The following is a 15,395-nucleotide window of genomic DNA, read 5'->3' as shown; positions in this document are numbered from 1 at the left end:
CAAGAGGTGTAAGTGTTCTTTTGTATTTGAGAAAGACTGAAAAGAAAAATCTAATAGGATTTTTCTTTTTGATTTCAACTTCACAGTTGCACGGCTACACCAAAACTATCTCCATTAATTTTTCCCTAATATTTTTTAGATATGCATTCCACAGAACAAAAACTGTCAATCTGTGAATACTGAACTACGAATAGTTGTAGTTCTGCAACAGTCTTGCTTCAAAATGCTCACCATAATTGTAAAAAAAAAAAACCCAAAGAAACTGGAATTCATTTGGTTCTTGGAACTCTATTTTAGACCAAAGATGCTTGGAAAGAATAAATAGACTTACCAGATGTCAAATGTGTGCAGTTTTTCTAAGAGTTATCCCGCATCAAACAAGCTTTAGCAATAAACATTGGGCCACTTTTCAAGTCATATATAGACACTCCTATCTTTGGTTAATTTCTAGCCCATTTTTATATGGAGACCATATGGAAATGTTGGCTGATTTATGATATTTTAAAGCCACAGTTGATGTTTCACTGTCAGAATTGGGCTCCTGACCCCAGCCTTGGGGTCAGGAGCCCAAAGCTGCTTTGAAGGCTACAAATGCCCTCAGTCAAAGGGCATTTGTAGCCCTTTGACTGAATTTGCGCAGTCCCCAAACTGCAATTCAAGAATAACAACTAATTGTCCTGTCCAGTTTGAGTACTTGATGGAAATGGAGAATTTTTATTTGTAATAAGGGCAAAATTATTACTGACATATGTTTTTTAAAAAGGGAAAACGCTATAAACAACACAAAGTATTTGTCTTTTTATAATCAAGTAAATTATAAGTAGAAACATGTTTATCCAGAGACTTTTACAGAAAAGCCGACTTTAACTGCAGCCAAACCAGTTTTTAATCTGATTTATTAAACTTGGCTAAATATTGGCTAAATTATGTCACATTTTAAAAGAAAGTGACCCCAATCTCTTTTTTACTTGGAATAAATTTGTTCAGTCGAACCAAAAACAAAGTGAAAACTAGATGCTTTTCTTTTCTTTCTTTACAAAATCTCTTTTAAATTTTTTTTGGATCTACAATCAATAACATAAAAAGGACAACTTTATTTGCTTGATTTTAGGGACTTTTTAGTATTATTTTAGTACTTTTGATCCAACGCGTTTGGCCCATGCGATACAAGGTTTGATCTATCTGATCTATCTCCTGTTGCAGTGATGCCACCTGCTGGACATCTTATATTTTGCTCTTCCAACGTCCCCACTTCCCAGCCTGCAGAACAAAACCTTCACACTGGATCTGATTTCACATTCCAGCTCTTCAACATTGTACTGTTAATTTTCCCCGTTTCTCCTTTCACGAGTAATGTCTACATGTGGAGTTCTCATTTGTGCCTTGCGTGAACACGGCTATTGACATTGCACCATCCATCCAATAAAAGAAATAAAACAATTAACACATTTCCTAGCTGTAAATCAGAATCAAAGGTCTTACTGGAAGTGCATTTTTCAAGCTCGTATCCAAATCTTTCACCACTCTGCAAGAGGTGGAGGGTGTAGTTGGGCTCTGGAGGGTTTGGGGGGAAGTCCCTCCCCACCACCTTTCTCTGTATTGGCTGGGTCAGCATCAGATTCGACCGAGCCGAGGGGCCAATGAATGGAGGCGCAGATGCAAGCGGAGGAGACGGCTTTTTAGGAACAGACTCACACAGAGTGGAGTGCTCACAATCAGACTGCTGCTCTAATCTGCACCGAAATGGAGAACAAAGTGACAGATTTCTCTGGAAAATGGAAAATGAAGTCATCGGAAAACTTCGAGGAGCTTTTGAAAGCTCTGGGTGAGTTATTAGTTATTAAATTTTGTTATTGTGACGCATTGCTCTGTAATTTGGATAAGCTTTCAAAACCTGCATGCTCACAACTACGGAACTATCAAGTTGCAAGCTTTGTTCACGTTTTTAATGCTGCTGATTATTCATTAATTGTTTTCCAGTTCAACCCTACATGTGCAAATTTTAAACCACCCCTATTTTCCCTATACTTTGTTTCCATCTTACCCATTTTTTTTGAAAACCTATGAATCTGATCTTTAGTTTGCAGTTTTCAATGTTTTCTGAAGTTCTTCTAAAGTTTCTTCGTTTTCTTTCTTGTAGTGAAAATGAGCCAAAGACCTCTAGAAAATTTGGTAAACTCAAGATTCTTTTAAGGCATTGCTTTAAAATCTGTACAAGAAAATTGATGACTCCCATTGCAAACAAAATTAAGCGACCCTTTCGTGAATTTTAATTGTAGAAAATCCACCGGGCTTTGAAGTGAACAAAAATCAAGTGTTAAGGTATCTCTTATCTTAAGCTTTGAATGTCTTGCCAGAATCCAGGTATATGTCCTCACTGCAGGGGACAAAGGTCGAACGAGGGCCACATCATGGCCTCCGTTAAAAATCTGAAGTCAAATTTCCTGTGGACAAAAGTTAGATTAAACTCATCTAAAGCAGCGTCCTCCTCATGTGGTTGTAATTACAGCCAATGTAAACTGAACTAAGCCTTAACATGGGCCCCAGCAGCCAGCCAACGCTGAGCCTGACTTTCCTTCTTCGTCTCCCTAAGGCCCCGGGCAATCCTGAGCTTTTTGTGTGTGTGTGTGTGTGAGTGAGTAGGTTACCTCCTCTAAGTACCAAAGCATGAGCAAATATGGTCTAAACTGAATCAGATATCAAAGTTGTCTTGATCCCTCTGAAGTGAGGCCAACTCACATGAATGAGGCAGAGGATTAGGTGTCTTTTTCATCATTAGACAGCTAAAAAACAAACTGAACAATTTGAGAATGTTCTGTTTTGACACATTTTAATCAACATGAGTAAATACAAAAAGTATTTTTTATTTTTTGGAGGGGGGAAAACTATTCAGAATAGCCAAGTAAAAAGTGAATTCCCTCCACTTGCTAACTCTTGTATTAACTACACTGCAAAAAACATAAAATCTTACCAAGAACATTGTCTAGTTTCTGGTGAAAATATCTTAGTACACTTGAAATAAAACAAAACCAATGTACAAAGAGCTTTTCAGCAAGATACAGCAGCTAACTCTTGAATATTGCTTTAAAAAAAAAAGTACTAGTTCCACTGGTAAATAATTTCACTTATAACATGTAAAAAATGTCTTAAGTGAAACAATTCAAATGACTTTATTGACCCCAGAGGAGTCCCATTTCATTTCATTTTTATTATCAGTATATGCAATGATAAACATTTGATCAATATCAACAGTAGATATGTCCGATTGAATGTTCACTGAACTCTGATCCAGAACCGCACAGCATTCTGGGGGTGGTAGGCAGAGGAAAGAGAAAAACTTTATCTGCTCAATCTCTCATAGCTAGTCAAGCAAGGTTGGTGGAATCAACTAACTCGCTCTGTGGTTACCTAGCAACGTGTGGTTACCTAGCGACGACATGTTGAGCAACTTGCCCAGCAGCATTTTAAGGTTTCACCACAGTGCCTCATAACTGCTTAAAATAAAAAACAATGGAGTGGAGTGAAAACTTTGGAAAAAACAGGAAAGATCACATCACTAGTTTACCAGTACTTTAGGTATTTAGAACAAAAAACTAATCAATAACTATTGCTATCAACTGATATGAAATGCTTATTGCGAAAAGTTTTTTAGCCATATCGGCCCTGTCCTACTTTTTTTTATAATAGTCTCTTATTGTAAAATATCTAAAGGTCATATGAACTTTGAGGCCTTTTTCACACTTTTTGCCTCAGTGTTTCCTCATCGTGGTTGGCGTAGATGTTTCTATGTCGCTCCATTGACTCGTTTTAGATTGACATTATAGATTCCTACTAGTGCCCACCAATTTAAAACAGGCTAGTGAAATCCAGGAAACATCCCAAACATTCTGGCTAAAACAACTAGTCCAAACCCATCTGAGGCTTTAAAGGCTTGTATTAGTCATCTGTGGATGCTCTCACAACAGCTTTAGTTCGCCAATGCATATCTCACTCTGGTTTCTAGGCTTCCATCTTGGGTACAGTAGGTTGTGTATTTGCACAAGAATTAAACCAGAATGTTCCCAACCTTATGCCAAGAACGTGATTTTTCTACAGAGAACTGAACACAAACACTTTCTGATGATATTTGGTAAACATCCTCAACACAGCCTCACATTTTCAAGGATATGCAATTCTTTTTGCTTTTGCATCAACATTCCCAGGTTTTTCTCATTTTGTTTCATACAGAATTCTTTGTCGGACCTTTAAGGTGCTGGAATATCTTGTTTGCATTAACCGGGGAGGTAAACATCATTTTGTTTTTCATAGAAAGAACATCTGTTACCTTCACCAAAGTGAAAAAAAAATTGGGAGAAACCAACCCTCTTTTCTCTTTGCACAGTATTGTTTTATTGCTGTTTCTGTAATTTGTGGCACATTGAAATATACCAGATGTTCTGCCTTGTTCCTATTTAGCACAAATTATGGAGACTAAACAGTCTTTTCGAAGCAGATGATTGATTTTAAGAGGTTCATTTTTGGTTTTGGTTCATTCTGAGTAATAAATCACAAATGATTATTTCCCTTTGCTGCTAGCAGTTGCAAAAAAAACATTCAGAAATTATGCAAGATCACACGTCATTATGGGAACAACCAAACCCTGAGAGGCAGACATTGTGAAATTTATTTTGTTGTTGCTTTATCAAAGCGTCTATTGACTCCCAAACTATCAGATAGCATGGTTTCATTGAGCCTAGGGCAAGAAGGAAAATTCCATCCATTCTTTGCTCAGTGCTTTATTACCACATGATGCTTTTATATGTGCTAAACTTTCAGAAAACAGAACTGAAGGCAGCTACTGATTCATTCTGATGGATTATTTACCAGAATATCTTTGAAAACCACTGGCACGCACAGCTGTGATTATACATTATGGACCACAGCTTCCAGTTTGACTTTAGCTCTATGTGTAACCCTCCTATGTTCGTCCAATAGGTCGACTCCACGACAGACACATTCAGGTTCGACGTATTTATTCTAGGAAAAGATAAAATCAAGTTGGTGGCTAACATCAGTCCAGCAGCTTCTGCCCCACAGTAACAAACACAACAGAAAAAAGTTGGAGGAGCTGTCGGTTACTGGTTACTACGGTAACCACCAACTGTCAAGGGCGACATAACAGAATTTTCAGTTCAGTTCACTTTATTTTGGCAAATTATCAACATTAAACACAGGAGACAAAAACAATAGTTATAAACAAACTCATAATTTACCATAAAAGAAATAAGCTGAAGCCAGAGCTTACACTTGCCTACCCCGTTCATATACTTAGCAGCCTACCATTATAAAATATATCTTCTGTCCATACTCAAACACGCACGTATATACATGTACAGTACAGAAGCCTGCAGAGAGCGGGGGAGCCGAGCAAGATGGCGGCGTGAGTGGTCGTTCTTTGTAAGCTCTCCCGAGATTGTCTGGATAGGGAGCTGTTATTGCTGCTTTAACGCAGGGAAGCATTTACTCTGAGACCTGCGTTAAATATTGTGCTTAAAGCTGCTTAAAAAAGACGTCTTGAAAATTTCAAAGAATGGCTGCAAGTGGTAAGCGCAAATCCGTCAGTACAGAAAATACACCAACTAAGATGTCGGCTAAAAGTCACAAATCGACGGAAGTCACAAATCAACGGAAGACCGTGACTTCGCTGAAAATATCATAGCAACTTTAAAGTTGTATATATATATATATATACACTGCTCAAAAAAATAAAGGGAACACTTAAACAACACAATATAACTCCAAGTAAATCAAACTTCTGTGAAATCAAACTGTCCACTTAGGAAGCAACACTGATTGACAATCAATTTCACCTGCTGTTGTGCAAATGGAATAGACAACAGGTGCAAATTATTGGCAATTAGCAAGACACACTCAATAAAGGAGTGGTTCTGCAGTTGGGACCACAGACCACTTCTCAGTACCTATGCTGTCTGGCTGATGTTTTGGTCAGTTTTGAATGTTGGTGGTGCTTTCACACTCGTGGTAGCATGAGACGGACTCCACAACCCACACAAGTGGCTCAGGTAGTGCAGCTCATCCAGGATGGCACATCAATGCGAGCTGTGGCAAGAAGGTTTGCTGTGTCTGTCAGCGTAGTGTCCAGAGGCTGGAGGCGCTACCAGGAGACAGGCCAGTACACCAGGAGATGTGGAGGAGGCCGTAGGAGGGCAACAACCCAGCAGCAGGACCGCTACCTCCGCCTTTGTGCAAAAAGGAACAGGAGGAGCACTGCCAGAGCCCTGCAAAATGACCTCCAGCAGGCCACAAATGTGCATGTGTCTGCACAAACGGTTAGAAACCGACTCCATGAGGATGGTATGAGGGCCCGACGTCCACAGATGGGGGTTGTGCTCACAGCCCAACACCGTGCAGGATGCTTGGCATTTGCCAGAGAACACCAGGATTGGCAAATTCGCCACTGGCGCCTTGTGCTCTTCACAGATGAAAGCAGGTTCACACTGAGCACATGTGACAGATGTGACAGAGTCTGGAGACACCGTGGAGAGCGGTCTGCTGCCTGCAACATCCTTCAGCATGACAGGTTTGGCAGTGGGTCAGTAATGGTTTGGGGTGGCATTTCTTTGGAGGGCCGCACAGCCCTCCATGTGCTCACCAGAGGTAGCCTGACTGCCATTAGGTACCGAGATGAGATCCTCAGACCCCTTGTGAGACCATATGCTGGTGCGGTTGGCCCTGGGTCCCTCCTAATGCAGGACAATGCTAGACCTCATGTGGCTGGAGTGTGTCAGCAGTTCCTGCAAGATGAAGGCATTGAAGCTATGGACTGGCCAGCCCGTTCCCCAGACCTGAATTCGATTGAGCACATCTGGGACATCATGTCTCGCTCCATCCACCAACGTCACGTTGCACCACAGACTGTCCAGGAGTTGGCGGATGCTTTAGTCCAGGTCTGGGAGGAGATCCCTCAGGAGACCATCCGCCACCTCATCAGGAGCATGCCCAGGCGTTGTAGGGAGGTCATACAGGCACGTGGAGGCCACACACAATACTGAGCCTCATTTTGACTTGTTTTAAAGACATTACATTAAAGTTGGATCAGCGTGTAGTGTTATTTCACTTTAATTTTGTGTGTGGCTCCAAATCCAGGCCTCCATTGGTTAATAAATTTGATTTCCATTGATGATTTTTGTGTGATTTTGTTGTCAGCACATTCAACTTTGTACAGAACAAAGTATTCAATGAGAATATTTCATTCAGATCTAGGATGTGTTATTTGAGTGTTCCCTTTATTTTTTTGAGCAGTGTACATTTATAGAGACACAGACAGATTTACTTATAGATAGATATCTATGTCTATATATATAATTAAATTTAGATATAGATATATACTGTATATCTTGCCCAGAAAGATAAATAATTTTCTAAATTTTTTTCCAATTTGTATAGGTTTAGACTTCTAAAAGGCTCTTTTTGTTCCATGTTGTTTACATTTTCTTTTTCCAATTCTCCCATTAATTAATAAATGTGGTTGTCTTATTTTCTGTTTAGAATTAGAAATAAAAATCTTACAATGAATGAACATGAGTACTGATGTTGAACGTAGGGGAAGCCGGAGCATCCAGAGTGAACCCACACCTACACGGGGAGACGTTTCCCACCGTGCAGTCCTAGCTTTTTAATATTAAAATGTCCAATTAACAACAACAGTAGCTCTTTTTCCAATTAGCGCCAATCACCCAACCAACACATGGCCCCACCCCCCTTTTAAATCGAACATACTGGAGACATAAATTGATGTCTACGCTGGATGGACGTTACTTCTGCCTCTGAACTGGCGCAGACATGATGGAGTTAAAGCCTTTTTGATTCGCCTCCACAGAGAAATCTTTTTCATGGGGCTCTCTTCTTGTTCAGAGACGTTGTTCTGCTCAGCTGACTCTTCAGCTGCTTGAGTCTCTGATTCCTGATTTGTTGTTTGGATTCCATCTTCGTTAAATGTAACCTTTATCTGTGGAGGCAATGTTCTCTGTTTTTCTATGAGACCACTCTCCCGTTCTGTGCAAACTACAGGAACTCTACCTGTTACGTCTTCTGAGACTTTGTAAGGTTTTGTCTCTATTTGCTCAAAAGCTGTCTGTGGGATCTCTAGTATTTCTAAATCTGTTTTTGGTGTCTCAGTGTTGTGGATCAAGTTTTGATCTGTCTCTATTGGGTTTACAACGGTTTCTAGTTCAGCTTTCATTGCCGTCTTTCTCTTTTTCATACATTTTGATTTAGTCAATGGCCTTTTCTCATCTGGCTGATCCCCATTCTGTTGTATTTCAGGGACCATTTCGTCTTCAGTCGCCTGCTGTAGTTCACCAATCACTGTTTCATTTCTATGAACCTCAGTTATGATGGAGGCTGTATGATCCCCCACTATTTCAGAAAAGAAGTTTTCTGGTATTGAAACTTCTTCTTGTTCAGTGTCTTCCACAGAAACTTTATCATTGTTGAGGGTCTCCAGCACACAGGCAGCTTTCATTGCTGTCTTTCTTTTGTTACTACGTTTATATTTCTTTGATGGTTTTTTGTCATCTTGCTGGTCCCCACTTAGTTGGGTTTCAGAGACTGTTTCTTCTTCATTGATCTGCTCTACCTTAGCGATCTCTGTTTCAATCATATGAATGTACGTTTTAATGGAGGCTATATGATCCACAACTGTTCCTAGTATAGAAACTTCCTGTAGTTCACCGTTTTCATTGTTGAGGGTCTCCAGCTCACAAGCAGCTTTCATTGCTGACTCTGTCCTGTTCTTACCTGTAGATCTCTTCAATATGTTGGTCTGCCGATCATGATGCCCATTCAGTTGTGTTTCAGAAGGCTGTTTTTTAGCAATAAAGTGAGCTCAGTTTGTGTCGAAATTGTTTGATAAACTGGTTTTAATGGATAACTGGTTTCCAGCACATCCATCTCAGTTTGGGTTGAAGTTGTTCGACTGACTGGTTTTAATGGATAGCTGGTTTCCTGTAGATCCATCTCAGTTGCGTTGAAGCAGATTGATAATTTACTGTTTTCTGCTTTGGGATTTCTTGCGAATCTATCTGAGTCTGAACAGAAACCATTGACTTCTTGCTTTGTCTGCTCTCGGAGTCCTTTCCTCGCCAGATCTTGCTGCTGTCTAAGTTTAGCATTTAGTTTTTTATTTGTATCAAACATCTCATCAAGCTGTTTCATTAAATATTTCTGCATTTCGTTGTGCAACAGTTTCAAGTTACAACTGGTTTCCAGCACATCCATCTCTGTTTGCGTTGAAATTGTTCGACTGACTGGTTTTAATGAATAGCTGGTTTCCTGTCCATCCATCTCTGTTTGTACTGAAGCAGATTGATAATTTACTGTTTTCTTCTTTGGGCTGTCTTGTGAATCTCTCTGAATTTGAACAGAAATCATTGAATTCTTGCTTTGTCTGCTCTCTGACAGTAGTTTCCTCACCAGCTCTTGCTGCTGTCTAAGTTTAGCACTTAGTTTTTTATTTGTATCGGACATCTCATCAAGCTCTGTCATTAAGTATTTCTGCATTTCTTTGTATTTCAATTCAGTCTCCTTAAATCTGGCAAGACACGAACAGTTTGCTTGACTTGTCTTGTCAGAAGAGGGGGGCAGATTTTGAATTTCATTTAAACACCCTCTTTGAACATTTTCTGCTGTCTGATCATCAGGAACCTCAGTTAAATTGTTTGTCTGGATGTTGTCCTTGGGCTTAACCGTAGATGGACTTTTCTTGCCTTTTTGATCCAGTGTCTCCAGCGCTTTGGCGATCAATTCATTTTCAGTCACCAGTGAAACGTCCTGCGGTTCGGTATTTTCAGCAGAAATCTTAAGCTCTTGCTGCTCCAACCAGACTGCAAATGGCACCTTCTTCTTCTTGCGCTTGAGCGGATTGGGTGGCTGTAATTCCCTTTCGACAATGTTGTCGGATGCAACGTCTTCGACTCTTGGTTGGTTGGAATCCATTGTGATCTTTGCTTGTTTCAGGTTCTAAGTTAAAATCACTTCTCTAGAAACTCGGTAAAGATTTTACGTTAAGCTTGATGTAAATCTCCAAACGAAATGTGCACCAAACAAAGTTGAAAGTCTTACTGTGAACTGCTAAATAAATTCTCAAGAGAAACGTGTCAACAATGGCTGCTAATGGCAGCCGGTGAGGCAGCAGCCAGGTGAGCCTCACCTTCGACTGATCAACCTCTAGCTAACTGCCATTCGACGAGAGCAAGTTCCTCCTGTCTGTACGTCGCCAATAAAATGGTTAAAAAAACATTTCATATATGAACTGCTTTTCCCTAATTTAGCTTATGTATATAATGTACAGTGTTTTTTGTCACCAAACACGTTACACACACAGTGTAACATGTTTCGTGTGCTGAGGAGCGATCAGAAACAGCCGAGAACAGATTAGAGGTGAGGCAGGCAGTTCCCTTGCCTCATGGCAGGGGGCGCTCATGATCCCAGACATTGTGACTCCGCAACTGCAGAGTAAGAGACAGTAACAGCGAGCTAACCGGGGTGCTGTGGTAGCGCAGGGGCAAAGCATGACCCACGTTGAGGCCTTACTCCTTGGTGGTCGTAGGTTCGATTCCCGGCCTGGCGATGTTTGCCGCATGTGTTCCCCCTCTCTGATTATCCTGTTTCCTGTCAAACTACTTTCAAATAAAGGCCACTAGAGCCAACAAAACCTTTAGAAAAAAAAAAACAGCGAGCTAACCATGGAGCTAGCCATACAGTAAAGTCAAGTGCAGCGATATATTTATAGTTTTCTCCTCTTACCACAGCAATCACTTCTTAATAAAGGCAAAATAAACATTAAGCCTAAAACCATGTTACTGCAACAGACTGAATGTTCTGCTCTTTGTGTGGGAAATATTTCAGTGTTGTTTTAGGGACGTTGTTGTCAGTTGCTATGGCAACGAGTCTGCGTGTAGTACACACATAATTTTTTTTTTACAAACATGATTACACAATACATACATCTACATAACAGTATAAGATTTTATCATTTTACATTTTAAGGCTCTTTTAAAGCTCACCACGAAAGGACATAATTTTAAGTCATCATTCAATTCATTCCAGAGTTTCACGCCAAGAACTGAAACACATCTGTACTTTACCTGGCTCTTCTCTTTTGCATGTTCAAACATAAACAAACCTCGCAAATTCTATTTATTCTCTCTTAACTTAAATCATTTCTAAATACCAGAAGGAAGACTTTTGTTCAATGCTTTATACATTATTTCTAATATTTTTATATGTACAATATTTTTACATTTAAAAATATTACTTTGAATAAAGAGTTTATTAGTTGGTTCACGATATCCCACTTTATTAATAAGCCTAATAGATTTTCCTGCCACTTAACTAATATACTGTATAAATGGCTGACCAATAAGCCATTGATAAGGCCTAACCAGAGAGGGCTATATATTATATAAACCTTAAACATTTATTAAATTTTTTATTTGATACAATATTCCAATAGTTCATTTCTAATATCTTCAATATGAGGCTTCCAACTAAGTTTATTGTGTAAAATAATCCCTAAAAGTTTTGTCTTAAACTATATCAATTTCTACTCCATTTATGCATAACTTTACATTATTATAGATCCAATTACCACGGTAAAGAGCAAAGTAACAGAACTTAAAACACCAATAAACGACTGAAGAAGCAACTTCTTGACTAAACAAAATAAATTCAAAGAATAAATAAACACATTTTGACAAACTTCACATGAATGATATTTTACATATTAAAATAAAACCCTGTTACATATATGTGAATCTGTAGGTGTTAATGTGTTCCTGAGGAAGATTGCAGTGGCGGCAGCGTCCAGCCCGGCAGTGGAAATCACCCAGCAAGGAGAAACCCTTTCCATTAAAACATCCACCAGCGTCCGCACCACCAATGTGTCTTTCACCGTGGGTCAGTCCTTCAACGAGGCCACAGTTGATGGACGGCCCTGCACGGTACACATCTTTTTGCTTCTCATAAAGCATTCCTCTATAAAGTTAATATTGCGTGCATACCAGAATCCGCTCAAGGACAGCGCAATTGGCGGCAGCTCTGCCTAAAAGGTAACATATGGAAATAATTTTGGGTGAAACTCAAGAGTCAGTCTGAGGGTTTTTACAAAGAGATCTGTTCTTCATTTCTTTGTGCTGAATGAGTGATGATCATGGTTCCTGACAGCTTGTAAAGTTTTTTCTCACAGAGCGCGACTAGCAGTCTCGACCATGCCTGATCAAAATTAAGTGTCAAAGAGGCTTTGGGTCAGTTTGTCCCTCTGGTAGCTCATATATTAATGTTTTATTGTCCTGTTTTCTATTTAGTTCTGCCATGAAAACGACCATGTTGTACTAAAACTATTGCATTCTCTGCAAAAACACACAATCTTACCAAGTATTTTCAGTCTTGTTTATCTTAGTGCTCTTGCAATAATAAGACAAAAATAACTTGCAAGTAACTTTTCAACAAGATAATTCCTTAAAGTTGATTAAAAAGTACTACTTCCACTGGATGATTATTTTACAATTTTTTCCAATATTATAAGTTAAATAACCTCCCAATGGAGTTAGCAATTAGTAATAATGAGCTATTATTGACTTAAAACAAGCTTGTATATATTGTTGAAAAGTTAATTGCAAGTTTTTGAAGCACACTAAGATATTTGCAGGACAAACTAGAGCAAAAATATAAGATTTTGTATTTTTGCAGTGTATCAGTTCAAATTGCACATACAATTTATTTTAGTGTTAGTCTAAAATTTCCTAGGATTTTGGACTTCATGACCCCTAATCGAACCAACCTAACTATTAGACATCTTCTCCTGGTTTATATTTACAGTACAATTGTACAGTTAACACCAAAATTACTCATATGTTTGGCAGATTTAGATTTGAAATTATGTCCATGTAACCCAGAAGCTTATTTGTGAATGGTAGTAGCAGAGGCATCTTCCAGATGATAATAGAACAATGTCATTTAGGGAAAAAAATGTTTTCCATTTCCATTTTATTAAAAATCTGACATATTAGAAATGATTTCTACCCTCCTCAATAATAAGTGGAAAATCTTTATTGCTATTACAGCAATAAAATTAAATTCAGTTCAAAAGTTTTTTATTAATCCCAGAGAGAAATTAAATGTTGTTATAACTGCAGCTTTATTCAAGGAGTTGTTGTAGCAGCCTGTGTTCCAGCGGTTCTGAAAAAGCCTTGGTCTTAAGACACTCTGTATTAAAACTGTTTTATGAAGAGGGTGCTCAGTGTTAGGATAATTATACAAACCCTGCCTATAATTATTATCTTTAGAAGTAAATTACTTTAAACCTTAGTCTACCAGAGGAATGACTAATTTTGCTTACATTATGTGAGCAGATTAAAGAAAATTCTAGGTTATGAACTTACACACACTGTGTTTCAAAGGTCTGGTTTAAGTTTTTCTTCTTTTTTGAATCCCTGTAGAGTTTTCCAAAGTGGGAGACAGACCGAAAGATTAGCTGTGAACAGACTTTACCAAAAGGTGATGGACTGAAGACTGCGTGGACCAGAGAACTGACTAATGACGGAGAGCTCATACTGGTAATTATTTTGTCTACACCACAAATACTACACAACTTTACAGAGGTAAATAGGAAAACTAGACGCCTAACTACACTTACAACTGTAAGGTAGTATGAATTATTCTATGGTCAGTTATTCGATTGCTTTTAGAGAGCTAAGTTTCTAGTTTTCTACATTTATTTGTTCTGGATTCATACATTTGAAACCAGATATTTATATAAAGTGAACAAAAAGATGTTCTAGTCACAGACTGGGATCTTTCTGCATGGAGTTTGTGTAATCTTGCAATTAATGTATGGGTTATTTCAATATGCATGTACCTTAATTTTTGGAGACATATCCCGTGGTCTCATTAGGCTAAAATCTAAGTGTTTAGTGTGGCAGCATCATGTTGTGAATCTGTTTTGCTGCAGGAGAAAGTGCTGCACTTCACAAAACAGATGGGTTAATAAGAAAAGAACATTATATGGAAATACTTAAGCACAAAAGGTCCTCTTAATGTGGGCTAAGGGGAAAAAAAGCCAGTGTTTTGGAGTATCACCACAACACCTTCACCTTTGTCCCACTTTAGGGACTGAGAAGGTGGAGGCAAACAAGATGGCCGTCAAACATGACTTTCTTAAAACAGTTTTATCAGGAGGAACGAGCCAAAACACCAGTAAACCACAATGAGAAATTGTTGAAGGATTCTCAAAATGTTTGATACAAGTCAGGGAACTTCAAAGGAAATTTAACTATAAAAATTATGAAAAAAATATGTCACAATTTTAGCATTTAGCAAATAGAAATAACCGTAACAATCATAACTGACCTAAAGCAGAAAGACTTTGCCTGATTTAATTCCAGACAAAAAGAAAAAGGTGTTACATGTCTTTTTATACTATGTACATCTGATTTCAACTATATGTTTCTAAGATTACCAATATGTCAAACAAAAAGCATCAAAAGTTACTGCTAGGGTGTGGTGTTAAAGAAAACACTGTGTGAAATTATACAGTTTCTACTACAACTTGGCAACTTAGGCCATATACTCAGATTTTCTTTGTATTTTAAATAATAAATTAAACAACTATGTAAAGAAAGTCTCAGAAATGAAACCCTTTGCGCTTCCTGTCTGTTGTCTTTTAGACGATGACTGCTGGGGACGTTGTCTGCACCAGAGTTTATGAAAGGGAATGAGGACATTTTTACTGAGTACTGTCATATAATACTTCTGTTGGCGTTTCATGCATGATTTCCATTTACTCGGCTTGGTTTCTTCATCCTCATCATCCTCCCAGCCATTGAGTCCTGGTCAAGTCTTTCCCAACCAATGAACTGGACAGAAAGGCAAGAAACTGCTTTTAACATGAACATTTTCTCCTATTGTATGGTTTAATCATGATATACATTCCATTTCATTTCTTTATCCCTGTACCTTTATTCTTATGAATTTTAATAAACAATTTTATATGATTTTTAATGTTTACTGATTTTTTTTTTCAGCTTTTGCTGCTGCTGTTGCACCTTCATCACTTGTTTCCTTATAACTTGTCATTGCTACCTTTTTTTTTTTTTTTAATCTCCAGAGGCGTTTTTCTTCTCATTTCCATACCGTGTCCTCTGTGCGCCCTCTGTCATCAAAGCTGACTACAATATGCACTTGATTAGTACCAAAAACTCCCGAGGATGGTTCATATTTTCTAAACTTTGCAACAAGACACTTGGCACAGGCAAGGGGAAAACAGGGAGTGGAAAGGAAAATGAGCAAGCGAAGGAGAGAGGGTGGCCATGAGAAAATTAAATCACTGCATCTGG

At 38.6% G+C, this 15,395-nt stretch overlaps 1 protein-coding gene across 1 annotated transcript; it reads left to right on the top strand.

Annotated features, from left to right (window-relative positions):
* Positions 1–1,597: 1,597 nt before the first annotated feature.
* Positions 1,598–15,053, top strand: LOC102224810 (cellular retinoic acid-binding protein 2). The gene is made up of 4 exons (XM_005796448.2): positions 1,598–1,825; positions 11,824–12,002; positions 13,500–13,616; positions 14,727–15,053. The coding sequence occupies exons 1-4, from the start codon at positions 1,744–1,746 to the stop codon at positions 14,775–14,777; spliced, it is 429 nt and encodes a 142-aa protein (XP_005796505.1). The 5' UTR covers positions 1,598–1,743; the 3' UTR covers positions 14,778–15,053.
* Positions 15,054–15,395: the final 342 nt, after the last annotated feature.

The sequence above is a fragment of the Xiphophorus maculatus genome, chromosome 13 (genome assembly GCF_002775205.1).
Source record: "Xiphophorus maculatus strain JP 163 A chromosome 13, X_maculatus-5.0-male, whole genome shotgun sequence".
Classification (NCBI taxonomy): Eukaryota; Metazoa; Chordata; class Actinopteri; order Cyprinodontiformes; family Poeciliidae; genus Xiphophorus; species Xiphophorus maculatus.
The sequence above is the reverse complement of the archived record's forward strand: the minus strand, read 5'-3'. Positions and strand labels throughout refer to the sequence as shown.

What these genes read in the sequence shown, in the direction of transcription:
- LOC102224810 (XM_005796448.2), top strand. Translation starts at nt 1,744, where the DNA reads ATGGAGAACAAAGTGACAGATTTCTCTGGAAAATGGAAAATGAAGTCA. An exon ending in GGAGCTTTTGAAAGCTCTGG is followed by an intron (nt 1,826 to 11,823) that starts GTGAGTTATTAG and finishes GTGAATCTGTAG; the next exon opens with GTGTTAATGTGTTCCTGAGG. An exon ending in TTGATGGACGGCCCTGCACG is followed by an intron (nt 12,003 to 13,499) that starts GTACACATCTTT and finishes GAATCCCTGTAG; the next exon opens with AGTTTTCCAAAGTGGGAGAC.